Genomic DNA, 23,775 nt, shown 5'->3' on the forward strand with positions numbered 1-23,775 from the left:
ATGAGTAAGGAACTGATGGATAAACTAAAAAGAAAGAAGAATGTCCATGAAACATGGAGAAAGGGCCTGTCCACCCAGGAAGAATGTAAGAACACTGTCAGAACATACAGGGATGCAATAAGGAAGGCTAAGGCCCACCTGGAATTAAACCTTGCAAAGGAGGTAAAGGATAACAAGATAGGTTTTTTTAAAGTATGTCAACAGCAAAAGGAAGACTAAGGAAAATGTGTGTCCCCTATTAAATGAGGTGGGAGCCTTGGTAACATGGGACTCCGACAAGGCAAAGATTCTGTATACTTTTTTCTTCAGTATTTAATACTAAGACTAGCCCTCAGGAATCCCAGACCCTGGAATTAACGGAATCTGAGTAAAGGAAGACAGGAAGACTTTCCATTGGTCAAGGAGGAGCTGGTTAGAGAGCACATAGCCAAAATTAACACACACAAATCCACAGGCCCCAATGGTATGCACCCACATGTGCTGAGAGAACTGGCAGAGGTGATTACTGAACCATAGTTCAGTAATCTTTGAAAGGTCCTGGCAAATGGGAGAGATGCCTGAAAACAGGAGGATAACCAATGCCACTCCAGTTATCAAAAGGGCAAGAGGGAGGATCTGTGAAAATGCAAGACAGTCAGCCTCATATCCATCCCTGGAAAGGTGATGGAACAACTTCTGGTTGCCACCTCCAAACAACTGGAAGAGAAGAAGGTTATAAGGAACAGATAACACGGATTCACCAAGGGGAAATTATGCTTGACCAACCTGATAGCCTTCTGTGATGTCATCACAGGCTGGGTAGATGTAGGGAAAGCAGTGGATATTCTGTAGCTTGACTTCAGCAAGGCATTTGACACTGTCTCCCACTTCGTTCTTGTTATTAAATGTGGGATAGATGAGCAGACAGTGAAGTACATTGAGAACTGGCTGACTGGCAGAGCTCAGAGGGTTGTCATCAGCAGCACAGAGTCCAGTCGGAGTAATTATACCTCCAGACCCAGGAGACAGCACTGGGTCTGGTCTTGTTCAACAACTTTGTCGATGACCTGGATGAAGGGATAGAGTTAACCCAGGTTTGCTGATGATACAAAACTGGGCTGCCATTCAATGAGACCTAGGCAAACTAGAGAGTTGGGCAAGCAGGAACGTGATGAGGTTTAAGAAGAGCAAGTGTAGAGTGTTGCACCTGGGGAGGAACAACTGTATGCATCAGTACAGGTTAGGGGATGACCTGTTGGAGAGCAGCTTTGCAGAGAAGGACCTGGGGGTCCTGCTGGACAGAGGCTGGCCATGAGCCAGAGGTGTGCCCTTGTGGCCAAGAAGGCCAGTTGTATCCTGGGGTGCATTAAAAAATGAGTGGCTGGCAGATTGAGGGAAGTTATCCTCCCACTCTACTCTGTCCTGGTGAGGCCACATTTAGATTACTGTGTCCAGGTATGGGATCCCCAGGTTAAAAAGACAAGTGTCTCCTAGAAGGAGTCCAGCAGAGGGCCACAAAGATGATAAAGGGTCTGGAACATATCTCATGTGAGGACAGGCTGAGTAACCTAGGTCTGTTCAGTCTGGAGAAAAGAAGACTGAGGGGGGAATTGATAAAGGTTTATAAATATCTAAAGAGAGGTGGCAGGCAAATGGGTGACTCCAGGATCTTTTTGGTGATGTGTAGCGATAGGAAAAGAAGTAACAGCCTAAAACTTGAACATAGGAATTTCTGTAATAACATCTGGAAGAACTTCTTTATGGTAAGGTTGACAGAGCGCTAGAATAGGTTTCACAGAGTGGTTGTGGAGTTTTTTCCATGGAGATATTCAAGAACTGTCTACATGTCTACCTGTGTGACCTATAGTGGGATACCTTGTTTCATAGGGGTTTTGGACATAGTCTCTTGAAGTCCCTTTCAACTCCTGCAATTCTGTGATTCTGTAAGGTGCCCCTGCTCCTGGCAGGGGTGTATACTAATTGATCTTTAAAGATCCATTCCAACCCAAACCATTCTATGATTCTAAGATTTTCACGTGTATATGTAAAGTCTTTAATTTTTTCTTACTAAGCATTATTTTTTATGTGGCAATATTTTACTTCGTTTGCTCTTCCTCTGCTATTTCAGTGTCATAACAAACTTCTACAGTTCTTTTAGTCAGCTTTATATTGGAGTATCTAGATAGAACAAATTATCCAAAAAGATTTTCAGTCCATATTTATTCAAAAAAATCTTACAACACCGGGCAGCCACGAACTCCAGGATGTCTCCTTCTAATATCAAAGCTAACAAATAATTCCCATTTTACCTTTTAAACAAGATACAAACAAAAAAATCTAAAATATTGAAAGGAAAATTTTAAAACATCAGGGCTTTTTACCATAGTCACTGAGTAACCCGGCATACATTTTAAAAACTGTTTTTCTTTTTTTCTCAAAGGCAACACTGTGAAATAGAGGATTTCCACATATACACAAGTGTAAACAGAGAAGAAAAATAATCAAAATAAAACTGCAATAAGGAAAAAGGAATGAAAAGGAAAAAACGTAGAATAAAAAAGAGACACTCAACCTTCCTTCCTTCTAAAACATCTTTTAAGAAATAAAACGTATGGTATATGGGTACACATATCTTATGTGGTTAAAATCTGATGACTAATATGTAGCATTGGTCTATTAAAAAGTTTTTAATTAATAAACTGTATAGATATAATCATGGCTTTTCACTGTGTCAAGTATTTAAAAACAGTTATCTTAACTGAATGAGAGGCACAAATTAATTTACTGGAGAAAGAGTAATAGTAAGAGCTTTTATCAAAGCTTTTTAAAGGTTCAGAAACTGAAGCTACTGCTGCAATATTACTTAAAAAGGAGAAGTAGGAGTTGCAGACTCAATATCATATTCAAAGGGAGATATCTTAGCCAAAAAGCGAAGCAAAATTTCAGGTTACCAAGAAAACCAGAGTAAGATTTGTAGTATAATAAATTAACGTCTAACTTCCTAACATTAAGAAGCACAAACTGACCTCATTTTCTGAAGATGATTTTTTCTAATAATTTGTCACAGATTTGCTACTGTATGCTTTATTGTTACTACCAACTGTTTAAATTATATTTTTTTTAGCATAAGCACAATTTTAAAAATATCTTTATATAAATAACATAAAGAATGGCTTAGTTGATTTGAATATCTGGAACACATAAAAAACCATTTCATTTTAAAGTAAATATTAAAAAAGCTCCACCAGGGAACCTAGTTCTAGGAAATAGGAAATATATTTCACAAAACAGTATGGTTAAAAAGTGATTATATGAATATTTCAGATTTCCCTGGTTGCTATGTACTGTATCAGTATTTTAAGAGGCTCCCTGCTTCCCAAGATCAGTTTTGAGATAGTCCGTATTTTCTAAACGGAAATTTTCCATAATTTCTTAAACCTTAAAAAAAAAGCTCACCTTGAAACTTGAGCTTCTGTGTCATTTCAAGATTAAATGTTTTCTGCAATTTGCTAAAGAATGAATAAATACTTATTGCCCTCCTACTTTAATACCAGTATGGTGTGTATTTTTTTAAATTGTGTCTCTTAACTCTGCTTCTAAGAAAATCAGACTTTCTACCCATAAGAAATGAAAAAGAAATGATATTATGCTGCAAAGTAAGATGATCCAATTAATTGCCAATACTGCTTCTATTGCTATGGAGCGCAACTTCACAGATTTTAAAATACTATAAGCCAATACCTCTGTACACTTGAGTCAAAATGTATTAGCATCATAGAGCAAAATATATAGTAGAGGTAATTAAAAATTATGTTACTCCATCCGAGTAGTAGAAATATTCATGCAGGTGCTTATCTCTTTTCTTGCCTTCCTGACATCTAGGTTTCAATTCCCACATTCATAAAATGTGCAGCTGCTCAATTTGCCCCCATGTTCTGTACCTCTATGAACACTGCAACACCTTTGACTTCATCTCTTGTCTCATTCCATTCCATCAAACTACTGGTTTTTTTTTCAGAACATGCTTCTAGGACTTGTGTAACATCAATGTCTCTTCCCTATTTGATCTAGTGATAGTACACTACCAGTGCTTTTCCTTCTCTTACATGGATTCCAGCCTGACATCCTACCCTATTAATCTGATTTTCATATAGTTTGATTTCTGGTATTTTCTTCCACTTATCTTGTTATCATTCTCCTTTCAACAAGTAGATGCAAAATCTTTTACGACAGTTTTAATTCTAATACATCTTCAGTCCTGCTTTTATTTCTACTAAAAATGAGTAGAACAATTTTCTTGCTTTCTTTTGCAATTTATTATATTCATTCTATGGAAATGACACTGTGTGGTAGTAGCATATAACTGTTCCTTGATGATTAGTACATCAATATATTAATTTCCACACTTTCTGTAACCTGTGTGATTACCAGAAAACATCTCTCATGTTATCATTAAATAACCAAGAAATATGAAAGTTTTTAATGTTGGTGAGACCTCACTTATAGAACACTTTTAGAATTTTTATTTATTTTTTTTTCTTCGAATTTTAGTGTAGCCTACTTTCTCTTTTGTGTGATATAAGAAGAGGGAAGGGGATTGAAAGATATGTTAGTCATCTGGAATTTGGTTGGTTTTTTGTTTTGTTTTGCATGTTTGTGTTCTTTTTTTTCTAAAAAATCTATTACTCTAAGATAAAGATATTATTATTTGTGACCTATAGGGATTTCATGTGAAAAAAATGTACGTTGTTTCACTCTGAGAGATGAACCATTAGAATGAAATATCTTGGGATTGGTTACAGAAGACACCAGTAGCACAACTTATAATAAAGATGAATTCACTGAACTAACTCCTTTATCATTTAGAGGAGCAATGGATGAGCTATCTCAAGAAGAACCTCCCATTATGCTTTTTTTTCAGCTAGAATTATTTTATTTAAAAATGCAACCTTTATTTTTGAATATCTATCTTAATCAGTGCAGCTAAGAGGATATTCTTCTCAGAATACACATAGAATTTTACAATCATAGGATTCCTTAGAATGGGAAGAGATCTCTGCAGGCCATCCAGTCCAGCTCCCCTGCAATGAACAGGAACACCACAGCTTGATCAGGTTACATATAGTCTTATCCAGCCTCACCTTGAAAGTATCCAGGGACAAGGCATCAACCACGTCCCTGGGCAACCTGTTCCAGTGCCTCATCACCCTCACTGTAAAAGACTTTATATCTAACCTAAATCTACCTTCCCTGAGCTTCAAGACATTTTCCCCTTGTTCTATTACCACAGACCCTGCTAAAAAGCCTGGTGGTTATGCTGCCCTAAATAAGAGCCCCTGATGAGTTCTTTCAAGAGCAAGTTTAAACATGTTTTGCAAGCTGTTTCCAATTCAAAAATTCATTGATTTCACTGGGATGGTCTTCAAAAAGTTTGAACTCTGAATGCAAACTAAAAAGGCTAAATATCAGGTCCTTCCTCTTCCACTGCATTCACTACCTAAACTGCCTTTACAAAATCTGCAAGATGCATGGTACTCGAGAATTAGAGGTGGTTCCCATGTCTCTATATATACAGTAATAGATCCTGGCGAGTTCATGATTAAGAGAGCTGAGTAAAAGATGACTTACTTGCTGAAAAACTCATGTTCCAATAATGGTAAGGTACCATCATCCTGAGAACATAAAGCCTTCAGTAGAGACTGAAAACAGAAACCGGTCTTTTTGCGGCTTAAGTCTTATAAAAGGGAGCTGTGATATGGATTCCAACAAGAAAATTGCACAAAGGCATGTGGAAGAAGGGTGAGCCTTGGCTTCAGCCCTTGTATCAGTGTGGCAGACTTTTCATTGTCTAATGTGTGTTAGTGAGAAAACAGTCTAATTTCACAGCTAGGTATTTTTTCTGTTTTAAATACGTACTGCTTGATACTGAACATTTTCTCATTTTGAAAACTTAAGTGCATTCACCAAATATGCAATGAAAAGCATTCCATATACAAAATAACACAGTATCTATCAGTATTACTGCATACAAAACGGGTTACTGATTATCAATGTTCCGTTTCTTACAGTTGCCAACTCATTCAAATTTAGTATGAATGTGGGTCATATTTCATCTAGCTATCTTCCAAATAAAAACAAGTACCAAAAGAAAACTACTTTAGTGTTACTGTCCTGGAGAAAATGAAATCATGAAAAATATTTTTAAAAGCTTACAGCTCCTTGGGTTGCTTCAGTTTTTCAACATTCTGGATTTGTAAACTGCCAAATAACATACCTTCCTGTTAAATTCAGAAGGGGTCATGAGATCACTCATTATTTTATTCTTCAAGTCCGATTAGCTAGAACTGGACATGTAGATTTTCTGCTGGTAAAAGAATTTTTCAGCCAGAGGAGACTTGAACTTAAAAATATCATGCTTGCATTTGTCTCCTGGCTGCGTCTCACAGCCCTTCTATTGTCCTGACATAAGCATGTTTTGCACACTATGGTATACTGCTCTGATGTTTCATTTATATTTCATGACCTTTAAATCTGGGACTTATACAATTTATACAACTGAAGGATTCCTATGCAAAATGATGCACACTACTTATACGACAAATTCAAATTACTAATTCAATTACTAATTACAAATTCAAATTAATAACTAGTTTGCTATTTCCTTTTGTTTTAACACAGAACAAATAGGCCCTGTATAACATCAAAAGTTCTTTCAGACTTATTTGAGAAAGTCTTTTTCTGATGGACATAGTTTTTTCTGTGTTTCTAAGCACACATACTATACAACATTAAAATTCTTTATGTATATTAATTAAGAAGTCCGTTTAAGACTGAATTTATAATACCTCAGGGAAGTTGAGATTAAGTATAGAAAATAATACTAAATAAGTACAAAAAAATAAACTAGAGATGAAGTAGTTTAATCCATAGAAAATGACGTTTTCACAGAATGGATATGCTTACATGAGAAATACCAAAAAACTATGGGTGGTATTGTGGCGTGTTACAGGACCGCTTACTGAGGTCAGAGGTAAATTCAGCAGCTAAGCACCAACTTGACACTGCTGAGATTTCAACTTATGTCAAGAACAAACACAGCAGGTATCTTACACAAGAAAGAGCACAACTGAGTGTATCTCAAAAGTAATGGCAACAAGAATTAGACACGTCTATGAATAATTGCAATAATTAATATTAAAATTTTACTAAAACTCTCAGTGCTATTTTATGACAACTGCTTCTGAAAAAGTTGATTTATTTATTAACTGCTCTATGATTACAGCATCCATTTCTAATTTACCCTGTATGCTTTGACTTTTCACTGTTAAAGACAACTGCAAATGCTAATACTATCAAAAGACACACAGAATTATCCTGCATATCAAATGAGTAACATGCTAGAGTGTTTCACTTTCAAAAATGAATATTCTTTGAAACAGAATGCTCAGAAGCTAATTTAATTCAATACAGGTTTCACAGATTTTCTCAACTCCATCTAAAATTTACTCATAAATTTCTCTTTAAACTTTCTAGCATACAAAAACAAAAAACCTACTATTTCCTAATACAGATTATTAAAATATAGTTACTAAGAAAGCCCTGAATGATTTTTATAGTGTTATCCGAAAAATAAAAAGCTCGTCTTCCAACACCACCATGGCAGTGAGGTTGAAACTAGATGATTGTTAAAGCCCCCTCTAGCCTAACTAACCCATTCTATGATTCTGTGAAGCAAATAAGAAAAGATTTTCTTTCTTCACTTTCACTCTCTAAATGCATTGGCTTAATTACTTAAAATTAAAATAAAATGCAAGGAAAAATGAAGGAATTGCAAGAAGCAGTTAATCCTTATTTAAGAAAGAAAAACCTTGTTTTTTTCAAGAATTGTAAGTGGTTAGTAATTAAAAGTATGCTCTACGATTATGAAATTGCCATTGAGAGTCCATTCAGAGAGATTTATTCTGTGTTACTCTATTAATGTTCAAATTGATTAAGCTCTAAACACTTAGAGCAGAATACTGGCAAATGGAGCAGTCTAATGTGCTGCAACTAGTTACTCTGTGTATGAGTTTCAACAGAGCTTTTTTGTCTGAAAAGCTAGGTCTCATCTCATAGGAGCAATGCCATTTAGTCAAATGCAGTAAAACAAAGGTAAGGTAAGCAAGATTGCATCTTAAAGTTTTGCTGTGTGCAAAAAACTTAATCAATTTTTAAGACTTTTAATATATATTTAGAAGAGAGGGAAATTGAAGCTTGTAATAGCAGAAGTCTGGATTTGATGATGTAGCACGTGTATTGTAGTCTATTTTCTTCTGCTTTCCCAATAAAATGCACTGAGCATGCACTAATTCATTTGATGTTTTATGACATGCTGGGCAGAAAAATCTGGGAGTGTGTAGGGAGGAACTGTTCTTTCTGGTTCAGATTTTTTTTCTCCAAATTTACTTGGAACTCATGTCTAATTAGGTTCTGCTTTGTTGTACCTTTGGACATGCAACTCTCACCAGTAAAAGAGGTTTATTCTGAAGACTATAGAATTCAAACTTTCTCTGATCATTTAAAAAATACTCCATATCAAAGATATGTGTATACTGCACATAGTGTGTTACCATATGGAATCATATGGTAGGAAGGGAGCTTTTACACTTCCATATTTCAACCTAGTCCAAACTACTGTAACTAGAATGTCATAGCAGTGTCATAGGAAAATGCATTTTTCAAAAGCCATATATGAGCACTGTAGTTATTTAGTCATTGGCATCTACAAGATATAAATGTGAGTGACAGTATTCTTAACAGAAATAGAAGGTCATGATGTGAGATTGGGTGAGATCTCTATAGAAAAAAAAAACAAGAGAGGAAACAAACTTCCCCCTGCTTCTTAATATCAGTTAAAGTACAGTCCATGAAAACATGGTGGCATCATCTCTTCCCTCCTTTCCCTTTCTCCAGAGAAGTACTATGAGGAGTCTGGTAATGCCAAACTTCAGTCACAGAACAGAACCCAACTACACAAGGTGTTAGAGAAACAGAAGGATTATCTCTCCCTAAATGGCTCATGTGCAGCATAGAGATACTTCAACTAGCTTTAAATTTGCAATATCAAGCAACATCAAGTAGCCACAATAATTCATCAATACTGGCATACAGCTACATGAGATAATTCATCCTGCTTCTCAGCAAACTATTATCACTTCTCTGAATAATTAGATTAAAGGTAGCTACACAGGACTACACAGAGTGATTTTCTGGATATGACAAGAGGAAAAAAAGATAGATAAAAGTGAGGAAGCATAGGAAAGTGGACTTCTAAAACTTATTTTTGCACTGCTGCTGCTCATGTTCTGCAGATCTTTCCTGGATGTTTGTAGAGTGGTAGTGGGCCCTAAGCAGCCGACTTTGATCTATTCAGCAATGACATCCTAGCTAATTCCCTATTTCTTTTGTATCTCTTAATGCATTGGGCTACACTAAATATTCATCATGACAAATGTTGGAGGAAAAGTTTAAGTATTAAAGATCTACAGCTTTCACACACAAAAAGTAAATAAATATATCTTTGGCATTTTGCTAAGTTGGATGAGAGGCATATTCTTTCACCTTATCTTATTTTGTGGTCTTTATTACACACAGCACGTTTGTCTGATTCCTTACCAGTTATGATTTATATCCAAGCTATTTAGAACCTTTGCAACAGAATGGAGACCTGATGCCAGCTAAATTCTCTGCTTTGTTTTTATCTTTACAACGCTATGTGTTAACCAAGTTATACTTTTATAAAATAATATAGTTGTACCACCTCCTAAAAGTAATCTGACAACTGTTTAATAGACTTCTGTTTAGAGATTGCAATACCAGCATTTTATGAGAAAATGGTTTCTAGTAAATTGCTTATATTGAAGTACAGTTTTGGGGAAAAATGTTCTTACAGCTGGTGTTAACTGAAAATGGTGCCTGAAAATACAGAATCAAATGGTACATGATCAATTGTTAAAAATAATATAATTTTTAAAAATAGTATACTCTCCTATACTGTAAAATACAGAATAATGCTTCAAAGTAGTAGTATTTAACTGTCCTCTCCTTAGAAGACCAAAACCTATCAAAACATTGCAGTGCCTCTCCTCTGAGACCAAAGAAATGCTGGAAGACCCATTTTCTATAAAGCAAAAGAAAAGATCCATTTACTATTCCTGAGATCCCTTGGGGATTTCAACCAGGAGAACTTGGGAATTTCAACCAGAAATAAGACTATGAGCAAATGGTATCAGTGTTAAAGGAAGTTTGCTTGTGCAAAACTATACAGATGTATCAACAAGATATGTATTTTTAAAAAAAACAAAGCCTCATTCTGCTGTATTAATAGCATTGAAACAATCAACTGAGGTCACTGTGTTTAAGGGAAAAGCAGTTCCCAAAAATGATTCATATTTCTGACATACTAGGTACAACAGAACATGAATTTATACATGCTGAGGAAATTGCTGGCCCTCCCTTGACAAGAGCATATTTTTCTAAAGTGAATGCTGCAAAAGATTTATGCTAACTAAATCTAGAAATACAAATTTTCTGTTTTCCATTTTGTTGCTCTCAGTGTTACTAGGACATTCCACTAGATAACATAAATCTTTCAAAAGATTAGTATGATTACAACATTTTAAAAACTATATACACTGTACACCTATAGACTTTTGGCAAGGAATGAGAGAAGATATCTGAAGACTCAGATAACATAAAGATTCAGGTCCTACTGATTAAGGACATTCCAAATTAACACCCACAGAGGACATGCATCATTTTACAATCTTCTCTTCCTCTAACATCTGACTGTTATACATAGCTCACTGCTACTGTGTTTCTACACAGATGGTTAGCTAATAGCAAACAACAAATCTAATGCAAAATAAGTATGTCTCAGAGACTCAAGGTCTTAACTGTGAGGCTATGACAGGATGCATGCACAAGAACAGCACAGTGCGTATCAGCCCCACTTCACATTTTGTGAAGTGCTGATTCTTTTAGAACAATCGTAGTTTCATGAAAACTGACAGTGTAATGATAAATTTAGTCCCTATACACTGGATGGTGAACCAGGATCTGAAACCTCCCCTTAAACTAAGAAGAGCTGCGAGAATCAGTGGTGGAATAACTGCATCTCCCTTCTGTGTAGGAACAGGAGACAAGGACTACACGCACGAGCGGCAGGGAACGAAAAACAACAAAACGGCCAAATAAGCATGGGAAGCTCCAGAGCACTTTGGTCTAGTTCATTTTGTTGACAAAACAATTGCCTTGTGATTCTCCACCCAGAAGGAAACTTATGGAGTCTGTGACAATTAACAGTGCTTAAATCAGAATTCGGCAGTTGTCAACAGTGGCCCTGCACTGACAAATAGATACTGCATGAGAATCTAGCTTATTGTTTCATAGAAATACGAGAATAGCCAACGAAGGAGGAAATTCAAGGCATTCTGGATCGACGGCCTAAAATAAGCAAGCCCCCAAACTCCCCTGGCCAAGCAGAGATTTCCAAACAGTACAAAAAACACCATGATATTCGGTTAGCAAAGCTAAAACCCAGACGGAAATAATTCAAACCAAGGGAAACAAGAAGAAATGCTACAAGTTTAACTGTGATAAAAAAGAAGGAAGAGGTAGGCCCTCTCTGTAAGGAAACTGGAGACATGGTCATGAGGGGTACTGAGAAAGCTGAGGCACTCAAAGACCTCCTTGCCTCAGTCTTCACTGGTAGAGGCTCTAGCCTCACCACCCAAGTTGCAGAAAACCATGGGAAGAACTTGGAGAAGGTACATCTGCCTGGTGTAAGTGAAGATTAGGTTTGAGACCGCCTAAAGTACCAGAAGGTGCACCAGCCCATGGGACCCGATGAGGTCCATCCACAGGTTCTGAGGGAACGGGCAGATGAAGTTGCCAAGCTGCTGTCATATTTGAGAAGTCATGGCAGTCTGGTGAAGTTCCCACTGACTGAAAAAGGGGAAACATATCCCCATTTTCAAGAAGGGAGAAAAAGAAGATCCAGGAAACTACAGGCCACTCAGACTCACCTCTGTGTCTGGCAAGATCATGGAGCAGATCCTCCTGAGGGCCCTACTAAGGCATGTGGAAAATAAAGATGAGATGATAGGTGGTAACCAACATGGCTTCACTAAAGGCAAGCCATGCCTGACAAGCTTGGTGGTCCTTTATGACAGAGTTACAGCATCAATGGATAAAGGAAGAGCAACTGATGTCATCTGTCAGGACTTGAGCAAAGCATTCTGGTTGCCATGTTGGAGAAAAATGGATTTGATGGATGGTCTGCTTGCTGAGTGAGGAATTGGACAGATGATTGCACTCTGAGAGTTGTGATCAACAACTCAGTTTTCAACTGGAGACCTGCAATGACTGGTGCTCCTCAGAGACCGGTGTTGGGACTGGTGCTACTTAAGATCTTCATAGATGACATGGACATTGGGATTGAGAGCACCCTCAGCGAATTTGCAGATGACGCCACGCTGAGTGAGGCAGCTGACATGCTAAAGGGAAGGGAGGCTATCCTGAGGAATCTGGACAGGCTTGAGAGGTGGGCCCATTCCAACCTCACGAAGCCCACCTAGACTGGAGCAATCCCAAGTACACATACAAGTTGGGCAGAGAATGGCTTGAGAGCAGCCCTGAAGAGAAGAAGGATTTGGGAGTTACGGTTATGAATGATTCAGCACAAGCGGGAATATGCACTTGTAGCCCAGAAGGCCAACGGTACTGTGGGTTGCATCAAGACAAGTGTGAATGGCAGGTTGAGGGAGCTGATTCTGCCCCTCTACTCTGCTGAGACCTCACCTGGAGAACTGCATCCAGTTCTGGGGCCTCCAAAGCAAGGATGTCGATCTGTTGGAGCAAGTATAGTTATACATTTTACATGTATTTAAAAATTGTGTTTTTAAATAATAGTTTTAAAAACGCTGTTTTTTATAGTTAAATATAAGCACGGTTAATTGTTATTGATCATTGTAACTTTATTCAGGATATGTAGAATTGCCAGCTGGTATGTGTACAGGAAGTGCCTTGTGATATGTGTGTAGTTAATCTTTTGTGTAATATTCATAGACCATGGTGAAGGTGAGCTGACCTAAAAAGCAGGTCAACAAACTTAACTACTTAAAAGTTTCTGTACAGTCTTAGTGATGAATTTTCAATATGCATTCAGGTTTCTGCAGCTAGTGTGGCTACATGTATTCCCTTTTATTTGATGTGATAGCGGAGAAAGGAAAGGTCATTGTGTTTTATTTGTTTGTTTGTTTGCTTGTTTGTTTTAAAAATAGTTCCCAAATAAGTTTGAAAGAAGACATACTTTATAATTCCCATTAAAAACTATTTTTGTTTTCAATATGACAGTGCCACCTACATACTTCTGGAAGTGACAAAATTCTTCACTATTTCTGTCTTTTATTTTGCATGGAAACATACAGAAGAACTCTTTGCTTCTTTTAGCCAGATGTACCACATCTTCTTATTGTAGTAAAACTGTTTAATACATTTTTTCAGTGCAGAGAATGAGAAAGTTCATCATCAGTCCTGCTGATGATATTTTCAGATGGAAAAAAACAACACAGGAAAACACTTTGATCCTCAGTGTTAGTGACTCTGATAGGAATTTATACTGGGCATTTTAACAATTTGACCTGAGTTAGGGTTCTATGTTAATTATATAAATAAATTACATTTATTTGCTTATTTATTTTAGCTTTAGCCAAACTCTCGTAACAGTAGATATGTACCTGGAACACTAGATGTTTCTGTATGTTTGTGTACATAATTGTGTTGGGAAAGGAAAAAAAAGCTTAGTAGAATGTTTTTGTTTTTTTTTGTTTCAGCTGCTGGCATTCAGCTGGGCTTGTTGTCTCTGTATCTATGTATTTAATTATTTACTTTATTTACTTGTTTAAATTCAAAATGTGCAAAAAGAATGCTGTAATAAGACTTCTAGAGTTTCATTGTTCACAATGTATTCATACTCCCTAAATAGTTTCATAGTTGTTCAAAATATATTCATACTCCCCAAATTATTCATTTAATTTCATTTAATACAGTTATAAAAATGTGACAATAACTGAGTTATTGAAGTAGTGTATAGACTTTTGTGTACATACTGTACATATTTAAATGACCCCATGGGTCTCCCAAAGCAAGCATTTAACATTCCACATTTTTTGCTGTGCATCTACTACTGGCATCGAGCCACCCATCCACAAGTTTTTTTGAAATAAATTAGATTTATTCCAATTCACTCAAGAAGAAGACTTGTAAAATATAGAGGTAGTCACCTAGCTAATAAGGTTACTAAAACAAAGATTTTTCTTAAATGGAGTAGGGCTTTTTTGTGTGTATGTTTTGTTTTTTTTTGTTTATTTTTGGTTCTGTGAACTGTGTGCACAATTACATAGCTTCGTAAATTCTTATCTTATGTTCCTTTTCCTTTGCAGATGGGGTTTATACAGATTAATGAGGACTTCATATTTATTGAGCCACTCAATCACACTTTGGCTGTGACAGGTCATGCACACAGGGTGTACAGACGAAAAAGGTCCGTAGAGGAGAAAATTACTGAAAAACCAACTTCTCAGAATCAGTACTGTGGTGTTGTTACAGGTAATACACAAATCTTACTGAACAGACTTAATGTAGTGAACATGTATTTAAGATCTACAGACTTAATGTAGTGAACATGTATTTAAGATCTATAGGCAGCAGTTAAAAACCAACAAAAGCATATTTGATTATATTTATAGTATTAACTTATTGTCAACTTCAAGGTGGCATACTGAGACTGCAGTTTCATTTGTCAAAAGGTGGAATCTTCTGTTGTGGAATAAACAAGTACAGTGATTCATTATATTTTGAAAGTAGAAAATTTGGGGCCATTTTATTTCAGTCTAACAACTACAACCTACTTGTTGACCCAGTCTATTATCTTCATACTGTTGTCTTAGTAGGTGCTGGTTTACATACTATGTGCAGTGCTTGTATTTATTATTCAGTTTTAGAACATAAGCACATATCATCACAGTTGTTAATGTTTTGAACGTTCATGCAAGTCAGACACTGATGTTAAATGACCTTTGTAACAGTGTTCATCTTTTATGATTGTCACTTAAAAAAAATGTGAAATTCATCTTCTTAACTGGGTGGTAGAAACAGTTTTTTCAAGAAAAGGGGCTTCAAAAAAAGTCTGGCATGTAATGATCACTTAGTAATGTCCAGTACAGAGGAGAAAAGGGCTTTTGTGGAAAATAAGACTCTGCTGTTCCTGATTAATTGATGGCTTCTTTTCTTCAGAGGAAAGAAGACATGAGATGAGGATATTTGTAATGATATTGTAGGAAATTATCATAGAAACAAACACGAGAGAGGCATATGCTATATAACAATCCATGGTATGCATGAAAATGAATAAAGATGCAGACTTATCTGTAAGGAAATTTCTGTCATTTTCATCAGCAGTCAGCCTTTCACTTTCTCGTGTCCTCTAAAATGGAAAAGTCAGCTTATTCTGTTCCAGTAATCTTATGCCCAAGGCTCTGACAGTGCAAATAGTCTGTCAACAGAGATTCAAATATTTGTTTGAAGTAGGTTTTATTATCTCTACTACCAGTCTGGAATTTAAAAATAGCTCAAACTGTGAATAACTGATTAGCATCTTCTGGCATAACCTTATTTCCGGGAGGCTTTAAATGTCTGCAGTTTCTGACTAATTCTGTTATACTGTTATATATATATATAGCAAGACTAGTCCCTCCCTTTGATGTTACAACTTGTGTTACATAGTGGAGCTGCAGTAAGCTGCATTGATAAAAATGGTATCTATGCTATGAGCAGTTGCTGTTGTGACAATACTTAGCATCACTAACATCACCAGAACATTAGTTTTATGGGTACAGCCTTAAAGTGTATTGCAGAAAGGAGAGAATAAAAAAACAGACAAAAACAAAACAAAACAACAAAATAGCTTTTAAAGCAATATTTGAGAATTTTAAACCAATTTGTCAAGTAGGTAAGTTAATGAAGATTCATGGAGCACTCTGATGCTCTGATACTCAGATTTTACACAGCTGCCTTGGAGAGAACTGTACCTGTCCAACACAATGTAACTGTTGCCTTACATATGCTTACTTCTCAGCAATATCTTACAACAGGATCTCTTGCTTCTGTAGTACTGGTGTGTCAGAGTAGATGCTATGGGACAGGTATTTTTGCTGCTGGTTTTAAGCCAAATTGATCTCAAAGGCTGACTACATATCAAGCAAATATATATTGCCAGTGATGAACTGTGATTGTTAGAAGGAATGAATGTCTTTGTTGGAGGTGCTGAAGGATCACTTCATAATACGTATATGGCTTTTCATGCAGAATTAGGGGAGGCAATCAATGAAGGTTTGTTGTCTATAACTGTTGTGGTCTGTGCTGAAAGATACTACATAGCCTAAGTCATCCGAGGAGAGCAAAGAAATTGGTTTTGCAAATGGGCTGTTTTCTTTCTTGCTGAGAGAATAGGACTGATGAAAATGTTTACTTTCTGAATTTGTGGGAATGTGTGTGCATCTTTTCACTGAACGTGTATGATTTACTTACTTATGTGAGTCAGTTGCACATACACAGATCTCAAACTCTGCACCTTTCTGTAGCAGATGGTCCATCTATGATACCTTTCAAACCAAACCAGTTCACAGATCTGTTGCACAAGATTTGTGAGAAAAGGAATTGCTATTAAAGCAAAGATCTGCCTAGATCTGCCTTGAGAAACTGTGGACTATTCCTTCTGCCTAGTATGAAGCTCTTGTTCAAGCCAGAAGTTGTTTGTGCATTGTAGCTGGGTCATGGCAAAAGTACTCTAGGAAGAAAAAATAATCTCAAATGGTTGTTCTGTTTCACACAAATGATGAGTGAGAGTGCTTACACAAGATACAGTAGATGTGAATTTTGAATCCTTTCTTTGTTTGAGACTGGAAGGTTCTTCTTTTACTTCTCTGTTCTGATAATAACCAATATTCAGTTCTTCTGGGTTACAATCAGACTGTGGTCTTAAATTGATGCTATTTTTGTAGGAAAAAATTAGTTTTGCTGGACCAAAAGCAGAAGTTTGACTTAGTGGAATGAAGAATGGACTGGCAGCTGCAATAGCTGTGTTAGTCCTTGCTCTAAATGCAGTTTCCATCCAATAATCAAGAAATGAAATGCATAAATAATCTTAGATGTAGATGTAGATTTTTGAGATTGTGCTAGAGGTTACTGGTGCTGCTTGAGTGGTTGCTTTCCATTACATTCTTTCCTTACTCTTCTGTAAGGTTAATGCATCCCTTTTCTTTTCCCCAGGAAAAGAAATCCTGGGTGTTGATGGTGATGGGTTCTCTTATTTGTGCCAGACTCGAGTGGATTCAGGAAATACTCTCGTGCCTGAGGGCTGGCAAATGTGTCAGAGTCTTGCAGTCATAACTTCTTCATAATGTCAGCTCAGATACTTCTGAGCTATCTGTTGCTTCAATGTCTGAATTTTCAGGGTTATTATTATTATTATTAATTATTATTTTGAGAGGCTATTGAATGTCAAATGTTTCTAGACTTCTTGGCTGGGGTACTAGAGTATTTATAGATTTCATTTCAGTCCCAGATTGTGAGTTGAAGTAGTAAATTGATATGAAATCTTAATGTTCTTTATAACTGCACTGAAAGTCAAAGTCTTACTGATCACAGTGTTCTGGTAACATTTATTTTTTATTTTTCTATTGTAATTTAGTTTATAAACTGAATTTCTGCATCTTTACATCCAAGAAGCAGTGTTTTGGTTTTGCTTTGTTTTTTTTTTTCTTTTGTTTTGTTTTTGTTTGTTGTTTGTTTTTGTTTTTTTTTAGTTAATCTGGCTTTTATCATTTTACTACATGCAGTGTCAATATAGGTACTTTTTTTTACAGAGCTGTTATCTGTTATGTAGTATACATTCATTAATGAGCAATTCTGTTTTTGTATATATGAGTAGTCAAGTATTTTTGCCTAAAACCTGTTTGGTCTGTTAGGGGGAAGTAATCACAGTAGTTGTTTGGATGACACTACTAAAATTAGCAATTCTATTTATTTAAGAGTCTGGAGGAAGAGCTAAAATTTTCAGATAAATGAGGTCTCACATGATGGGGAATTTTTCCAGCAATTTGGATAAGGCTGACTGACCAAGAACAGATCTTCCTTTGGTTTGTTAATCCAGCAGATATCTGAGGAAATGAGAGACTCTGCCCCTTGCAGCCAGCTTGTCTGTGAAGCTGAGCAGTCTTCTCATCCACAACAACCCAAAAAATAGAGGATACAGCAGTTTTTGGGACTGTGGTGCATTTAGCAAAACACTGACTTAAATAGTGGGCTGCTTACTTCAGTTCTGAATAAAAATTAGATCTCTAGGTAAAATATTAGAGAAGTATATTAGCAAACTTCTCAGAACTTCCATGCTGATGCTAAATTAAAACCGATAGATGCTGTTAGTGAGGAAGAAGTGAATTATGAACAAATGATGATGTTGGAAGCTATACTGGAATCAGTCACTGCTCCTAAAAGGAAAATGGTATTGATCAGATGGCTCATGACAAGTCTTTTCTAACCCAAATGAATTTACTGTGTAAACTCAGAGCCTTAGCCTACTCATGCAGCCTTAAATGCTCGTATAGTAAGTCACAGTTGTATAGCTTGTAGGGTGTGTTTTCTTGGCACAAATATGGATACTTGATAGTACAGTTTCATTAAAAACTATTCTCAAAAAATGAAAAAAACAAATATGATGCTTTGTTTTGTGCACTAGGCTCTGGATCCAACCAGCAAACACAAGTATAGCGGGGAGCTAGCTATCCATATAAGGCTAAGCAAGCTGATCGAAGGATCAAGGGGTGGGAGGTTAAAATTTAGATCATTTTGGATTTATCTAGTATTTCTTCTTAGGAAATCAAAACCCAAGGCTTGCTTTATTTCCGGAGATCATACGCTTAAAAAAAAATATTTCAGCAACTTATAGTGACAGTAGCAATGACTTTGAAATTCTGCTAGTACAGCTTTAAAAACAAAACAAAACACAAAAACAGTCATATTTTATCCTGCATATTCTTGACATCATTCATCTGAAATTGTCTTTCATCTTTACAAATCAGTGAATTTTTCTGTATATTTTCTTGGTACTCAGTTTGTGACAAATCTGTATTCATCATCTATTATGCTGAGATACGTTTACTGGATGTTTTCTCTGTGCTTTATGCAGATAAACAGTGATTCTTCAACCTCAGTGAGACTACTTGTATGTTAAACAGAATATTAATTTAACTCTATCTTATAAAGCAGACAAGGATGCACCTACTATTTTATAAATATGTCATGTAGCAGGATGCAAAGAATCTCACTGTCTTTATCTGAGCAGCTGAATGACAATCTTGTTTCCCTCATGTGAACTTATATTCAGGCCATCACTCTGAGCCTTATCACACTGACAGTGCTAAATAAGAATGTATTAATGTTCATGAGAATTATATTGCACACAGTCAGTGTGGTGCTCTAATTACAGGTAGCAAATCTTTAAGGTACGCAAGGTGTACTTTGAAAGATGTATTCTTCAAGCAATGTTTTTATGTTACAGATAAAAGAAAATCCAAGAATCAGAAAGTATCAGAAAGTGGAAGAGGAAAACGATACTCTTACAAATTACCTCAGGAGTACAATATAGAAACAGTTGTGGTAGCAGATCCAGCTATGGTTCTATATCATGGAAAAGATGCTGCCAGAAGATTTATTCTAACCATCTTAAACATGGTAGGAAATTTAAAATTCATTTTGGCTTTTGCCACCAGTGCATGCATAATGAACTGATTTCACTGCTTCTTTTTATTATCTTGTCAGAGTACCTGTAAAGAGATAGCCAGCACATGACCATTAGCAGGCTGTCAAGATTTAACACATATATTTTGCAACATAAAACCATGATGCTGCACATCAGTTTGCACCATCTGGTCTTATATCTTCAACGATGAAACTAGAAAATGGGATCTGACCAAGGTGATTTTCTGATTAGAAGACTATGATATTATTGGAAACCTGGGATATAGCATGGTTTCTTATGATCTGTGCTTGCTATGTAAATGCAACTTTGTCATTTAGAAGGATTACATGATCATCACAATGGATAAGAAAAAAAGTTAAGGTACTGAGTTGACTACCACTCCTCCCAGCTGTTGCTACACTTTATGCAGTGCAGCAAGAACTAGGATCTGTCAAGGAAAGAACGTTCTGAAGAAGGAGCATAAACTGAGGAATAAATAAAAAAACTATTTTGCATGAGAGGAAGGTTATTGCCATGATCTCGCATTTGAATGAGTAACAATTTTCATGTGAATAACTTTATATGCATGTGCAAGTATGTGGAGAAATTGTCTAAACTTCATAAAGTTATGACTGTTGTCAGTGTGAAAGGTTCTTTCTGTTCTCCTGGAAGCAATATTGCCTAATAACAAAATACATTAGCTTTAGGCTTTGTTGAAGTCACTGGAAGTAAAAGCAACCTCACTACAATATCAGAATTTTTTAGTTACTCTGAGTTTTGATATTTTTTAGTCTACAATATAATGTGTTCAAAACAATGCCTTTTATTTATTTATTTATTTATTTATTTATTTATTTATTTATTATTTATTTATTTATTTATTTTCCCCTCCTTAGGTTTTTAACCTTTTCCAGCACAAAAGCCTTGGACTACAAGTTAATCTTCGGGTTACTAAGCTTGTCCTCCTTCATGAGACTCCAGTAAGTATGCATCATCTGCACATCTTAAGTGTGCAGAGGACAATGCTACTTCAGCTTGTTGCTCTGTGAAGGCTTGTAATATTCATTTACTTTAATGGCCAACAGCTTTTCTCAGTTTTCTTTATGTATTATTTACAATGCTTGACAGTCCCAGTAAAGATCAAGTTTTTGCTAAGATGTATATTGTATATATTGAAATTCCTATGCTTGCAGATGAAAGTCACTAAAAAAAATTTAATTTCCTTTGGAAATCAAGCTGCTTAACTGCTTTTTTGTATATTCACATAAACTCAATGACAAACTTTTTAAAACTTGGTGGATGGTAGAAGAGTTAATGTTATTTGTCAGACAACTAGTCAACAACCAAAAGGTGCTGTGATTTCTTGTCATTTCTATGAAGTATTATAGAAATCCTTTCATATTTTAATTAGTTCATAAGAAAAAGAGATCTTCCTATCTATGTTTCAAATTTTAAAATATTAAAAGAAAGTATTTTGTATTCTCACAGCAAGTGAAATCTCATTTTATGTTCAAATTCTTCATCTTCACTAATCTTCTCAGTCAATAGTGAAAAGTAATTGTGTAAAGGGGGCAGGAGTTTAGGTGAACAGTTTATCTGTACTCATCTCAGTACAGTGTCTTCATCTGTGTTTAACGTAGAAGGGTAGTATTAAATTCAGAAACAGAAACTTTCCTGCATACACTGTGCCATGAAAGGGAGTATACTTTTGCAAATTCATTAAAAAAAAAGTCCTTAATTATATTGTACAAAATCACAATTTTAACAGAATCAATATTTTCATTTCTAGGCAGATATGTATATTGGACATCATGGGGAAAAAATGCTGGAAAGCTTTTGTAAATGGCAGCATGAAGAGTTTGGCAAGAAGAATGATATACACTTAGAAATGTCAACAAGCTGGGGAGAAGACATGTCGTCAGTTGATGCAGCTATACTTATCACAAGGTATTATAGATGGATGAGCACTAAAAAATAAGGAATGGCATAGTATGAACATTATGGATCAAGAATTAATCAAAAGAGTTGATAGATGATAACACAGACTTTAGTTTTGAATGAGAAAAAGTAAAACTTGAGGCATCTTTCCAGAATTAGAAAATGGAAGTTAATTGAAAGTCTTTTTAGAGGCTGAAATGTTGAGAACAAGATGGTGCTAAAGAGGTGGAAGATAGTAGTTGCATTTGGTAAACATCTGAAATTTCTCCTGTTTCTTCTTCGGTGGGCTGTAGATTAGATGCTTCTTTCTACATGTATTCATTCAGGAGGCAGCATACAGTCCTGCAGGTACATTTGTTCAAAAGACAAAAGGATGTCTAGAAGATTCAGAACTGCATCAGCATGACGTTAATCACGTCACTATGTTATACTTCTTTGTAATGGATCTAGAACAAATATGTCTTACTGTGTGCCCAGTGTACAGTACTCACTTTGCCAACACAGAAGTGTGATCTCAGATCTGTGATTAATTATAATACTATCAGACAGTTCACATATTCAGAAGGACACCTGCCTCCAACTTACCTCTTTCCTCCCAGGCAGGTAGGTATTCTTTAGGCTCTCCATGGTGGCACAGGGAGATGCATCTTGATTGAACAGAGTACAGCCATTTTCCAGTGGGAAGGAGAATGGTGATTTAGCTGGTCTAGGATTGGGCTGAGCCCCATTTTTGCAATGGAGTTTAAACTGGATGAACTTTCAATGTTCCTTCCAAATCAGCTTTATTTGTTCGTATGTATTGAAATACTTCTAATTCAGGACAGTGTCACTGAAAGTTATATACATTTTGTTAAATTAGGTTACATTCTAAGTACTCCAGTATCTAAATTTCAGTTGTTCAAAGCAGAAAAAAGCTTCTGTAAATTTTCTTGCTTTGGAGAACATGCTAGAAGCAATGGATGCTGAAATCCAGATCGTCTACAAACATAGATTATTATTTTTTTTTTTTGTACTTTTGCAGCTTAATCTCCTACCTTTCCTTAAGAAAAACCACATCCTTCACTTGTAACCTGTTCCCCATTCTACTATTTATCATTGTTCTGTCTGCACCATAGATTGTTGTTTGAGGATCAGTTTTTACACATTTCTGTATTAACTAAGTGGTAGTCCTTCATTCAGTTTCCTTTGAACTGCCCTGAAAGATACAAGCGGTAATAAAACCAGATAATACCATCTGTAATAAAATTTACATTAATTAGAAAACATCTCTGGGATGGCAGACTAGAGGGGGATTTTTCAGACCCCAACTAATATTAGCAATGAATGTGTTGATGGGGAAAGAGTCTAGATGGCAGAGAAAAAGTCTAAGTAGCAGGAAAGAGTGAATTATGCCAAGGCATGAAGAATGGCCAAGTATCATAAATTGGGCATTGGGCTGATGAACAGGACTTAAGGGAAGAACAGCTTCTTGCACCTCAGTGTACTCTTTGACATTCCAAAAATAATTGAGCAATTGTGTACTACTGGAAGCATGTGTTGCTGAGTGATTTCTCATCTGTCCCTTGACTCTTGAATCAGTTTTCAGTGTTTGCATCTCCTACAGCAGCTTGAAGAAACACTGAATTCTTCAAAGCCTCAACCACTGGCACTGCCAGGAAAGTGAGAATTTCTATGCCATTGTTTGACAAAATTGGCTGTTGTCCAACATCTGATCTTCAAATCTGTCTTTGCTTAATGGGAAAATACAGAAAATCAGACTGATGTTTTAGTTTGTTGTCCAAGGCTGCACTTCTTAACTTGGGAGATGTGTTTCTACAGCAAGATACTACAAATCAAATAATTTAACACCTCTTTCTTCTCATTTGCCATTCTTTCCTTATGAGGCTTCATGAGAAGAATCAGGAGAGTTCGGAATTCAGGCAAATGAGGTCTTAGTTAAGACAGTCAAGAGACAGTAGCTTAGAGATGTCTTTAGCAGACAGTGCATTTGACCAGAGAGCTTTTTAAATTTAATGTAA

The 23,775-nt window shown here is 36.1% G+C and overlaps 1 protein-coding gene across 1 annotated transcript; it reads left to right on the forward strand.

The window, feature by feature from the left end:
- Positions 1-21,812, forward strand: LOC104915150 (A disintegrin and metalloproteinase with thrombospondin motifs 19-like). Its single transcript, XM_019610218.1, has 5 exons — positions 1-162; positions 14,463-14,628; positions 19,640-19,812; positions 20,716-20,799; positions 21,609-21,812. The coding sequence occupies exons 1-5, from the start codon at positions 1-3 to the stop codon at positions 21,795-21,797; spliced, it is 774 nt and encodes a 257-aa protein (XP_019465763.1). The 3' UTR covers positions 21,798-21,812.
- Positions 21,813-23,775: the final 1,963 nt, after the last annotated feature.

Source organism: Meleagris gallopavo, chromosome Z (assembly GCF_000146605.3).
Source record: "Meleagris gallopavo isolate NT-WF06-2002-E0010 breed Aviagen turkey brand Nicholas breeding stock chromosome Z, Turkey_5.1, whole genome shotgun sequence".
NCBI classification, from domain to species: domain Eukaryota; kingdom Metazoa; phylum Chordata; class Aves; order Galliformes; family Phasianidae; genus Meleagris; species Meleagris gallopavo.

Coding starts and splice junctions, on each gene's coding strand:
- LOC104915150 (XM_019610218.1), top strand. CDS start 1: ATGAGTAAGGAACTGATGGATAAACTAAAAAGAAAGAAGAATGTCCAT. Junction 163..14,462: donor AATTAAACCTTGCAAAGGAG/GTAAAGGATAAC, acceptor TTTCCTTTGCAG/ATGGGGTTTATACAGATTAA. Junction 20,800..21,608: donor TCCTCCTTCATGAGACTCCA/GTAAGTATGCAT, acceptor TTTCATTTCTAG/GCAGATATGTATATTGGACA.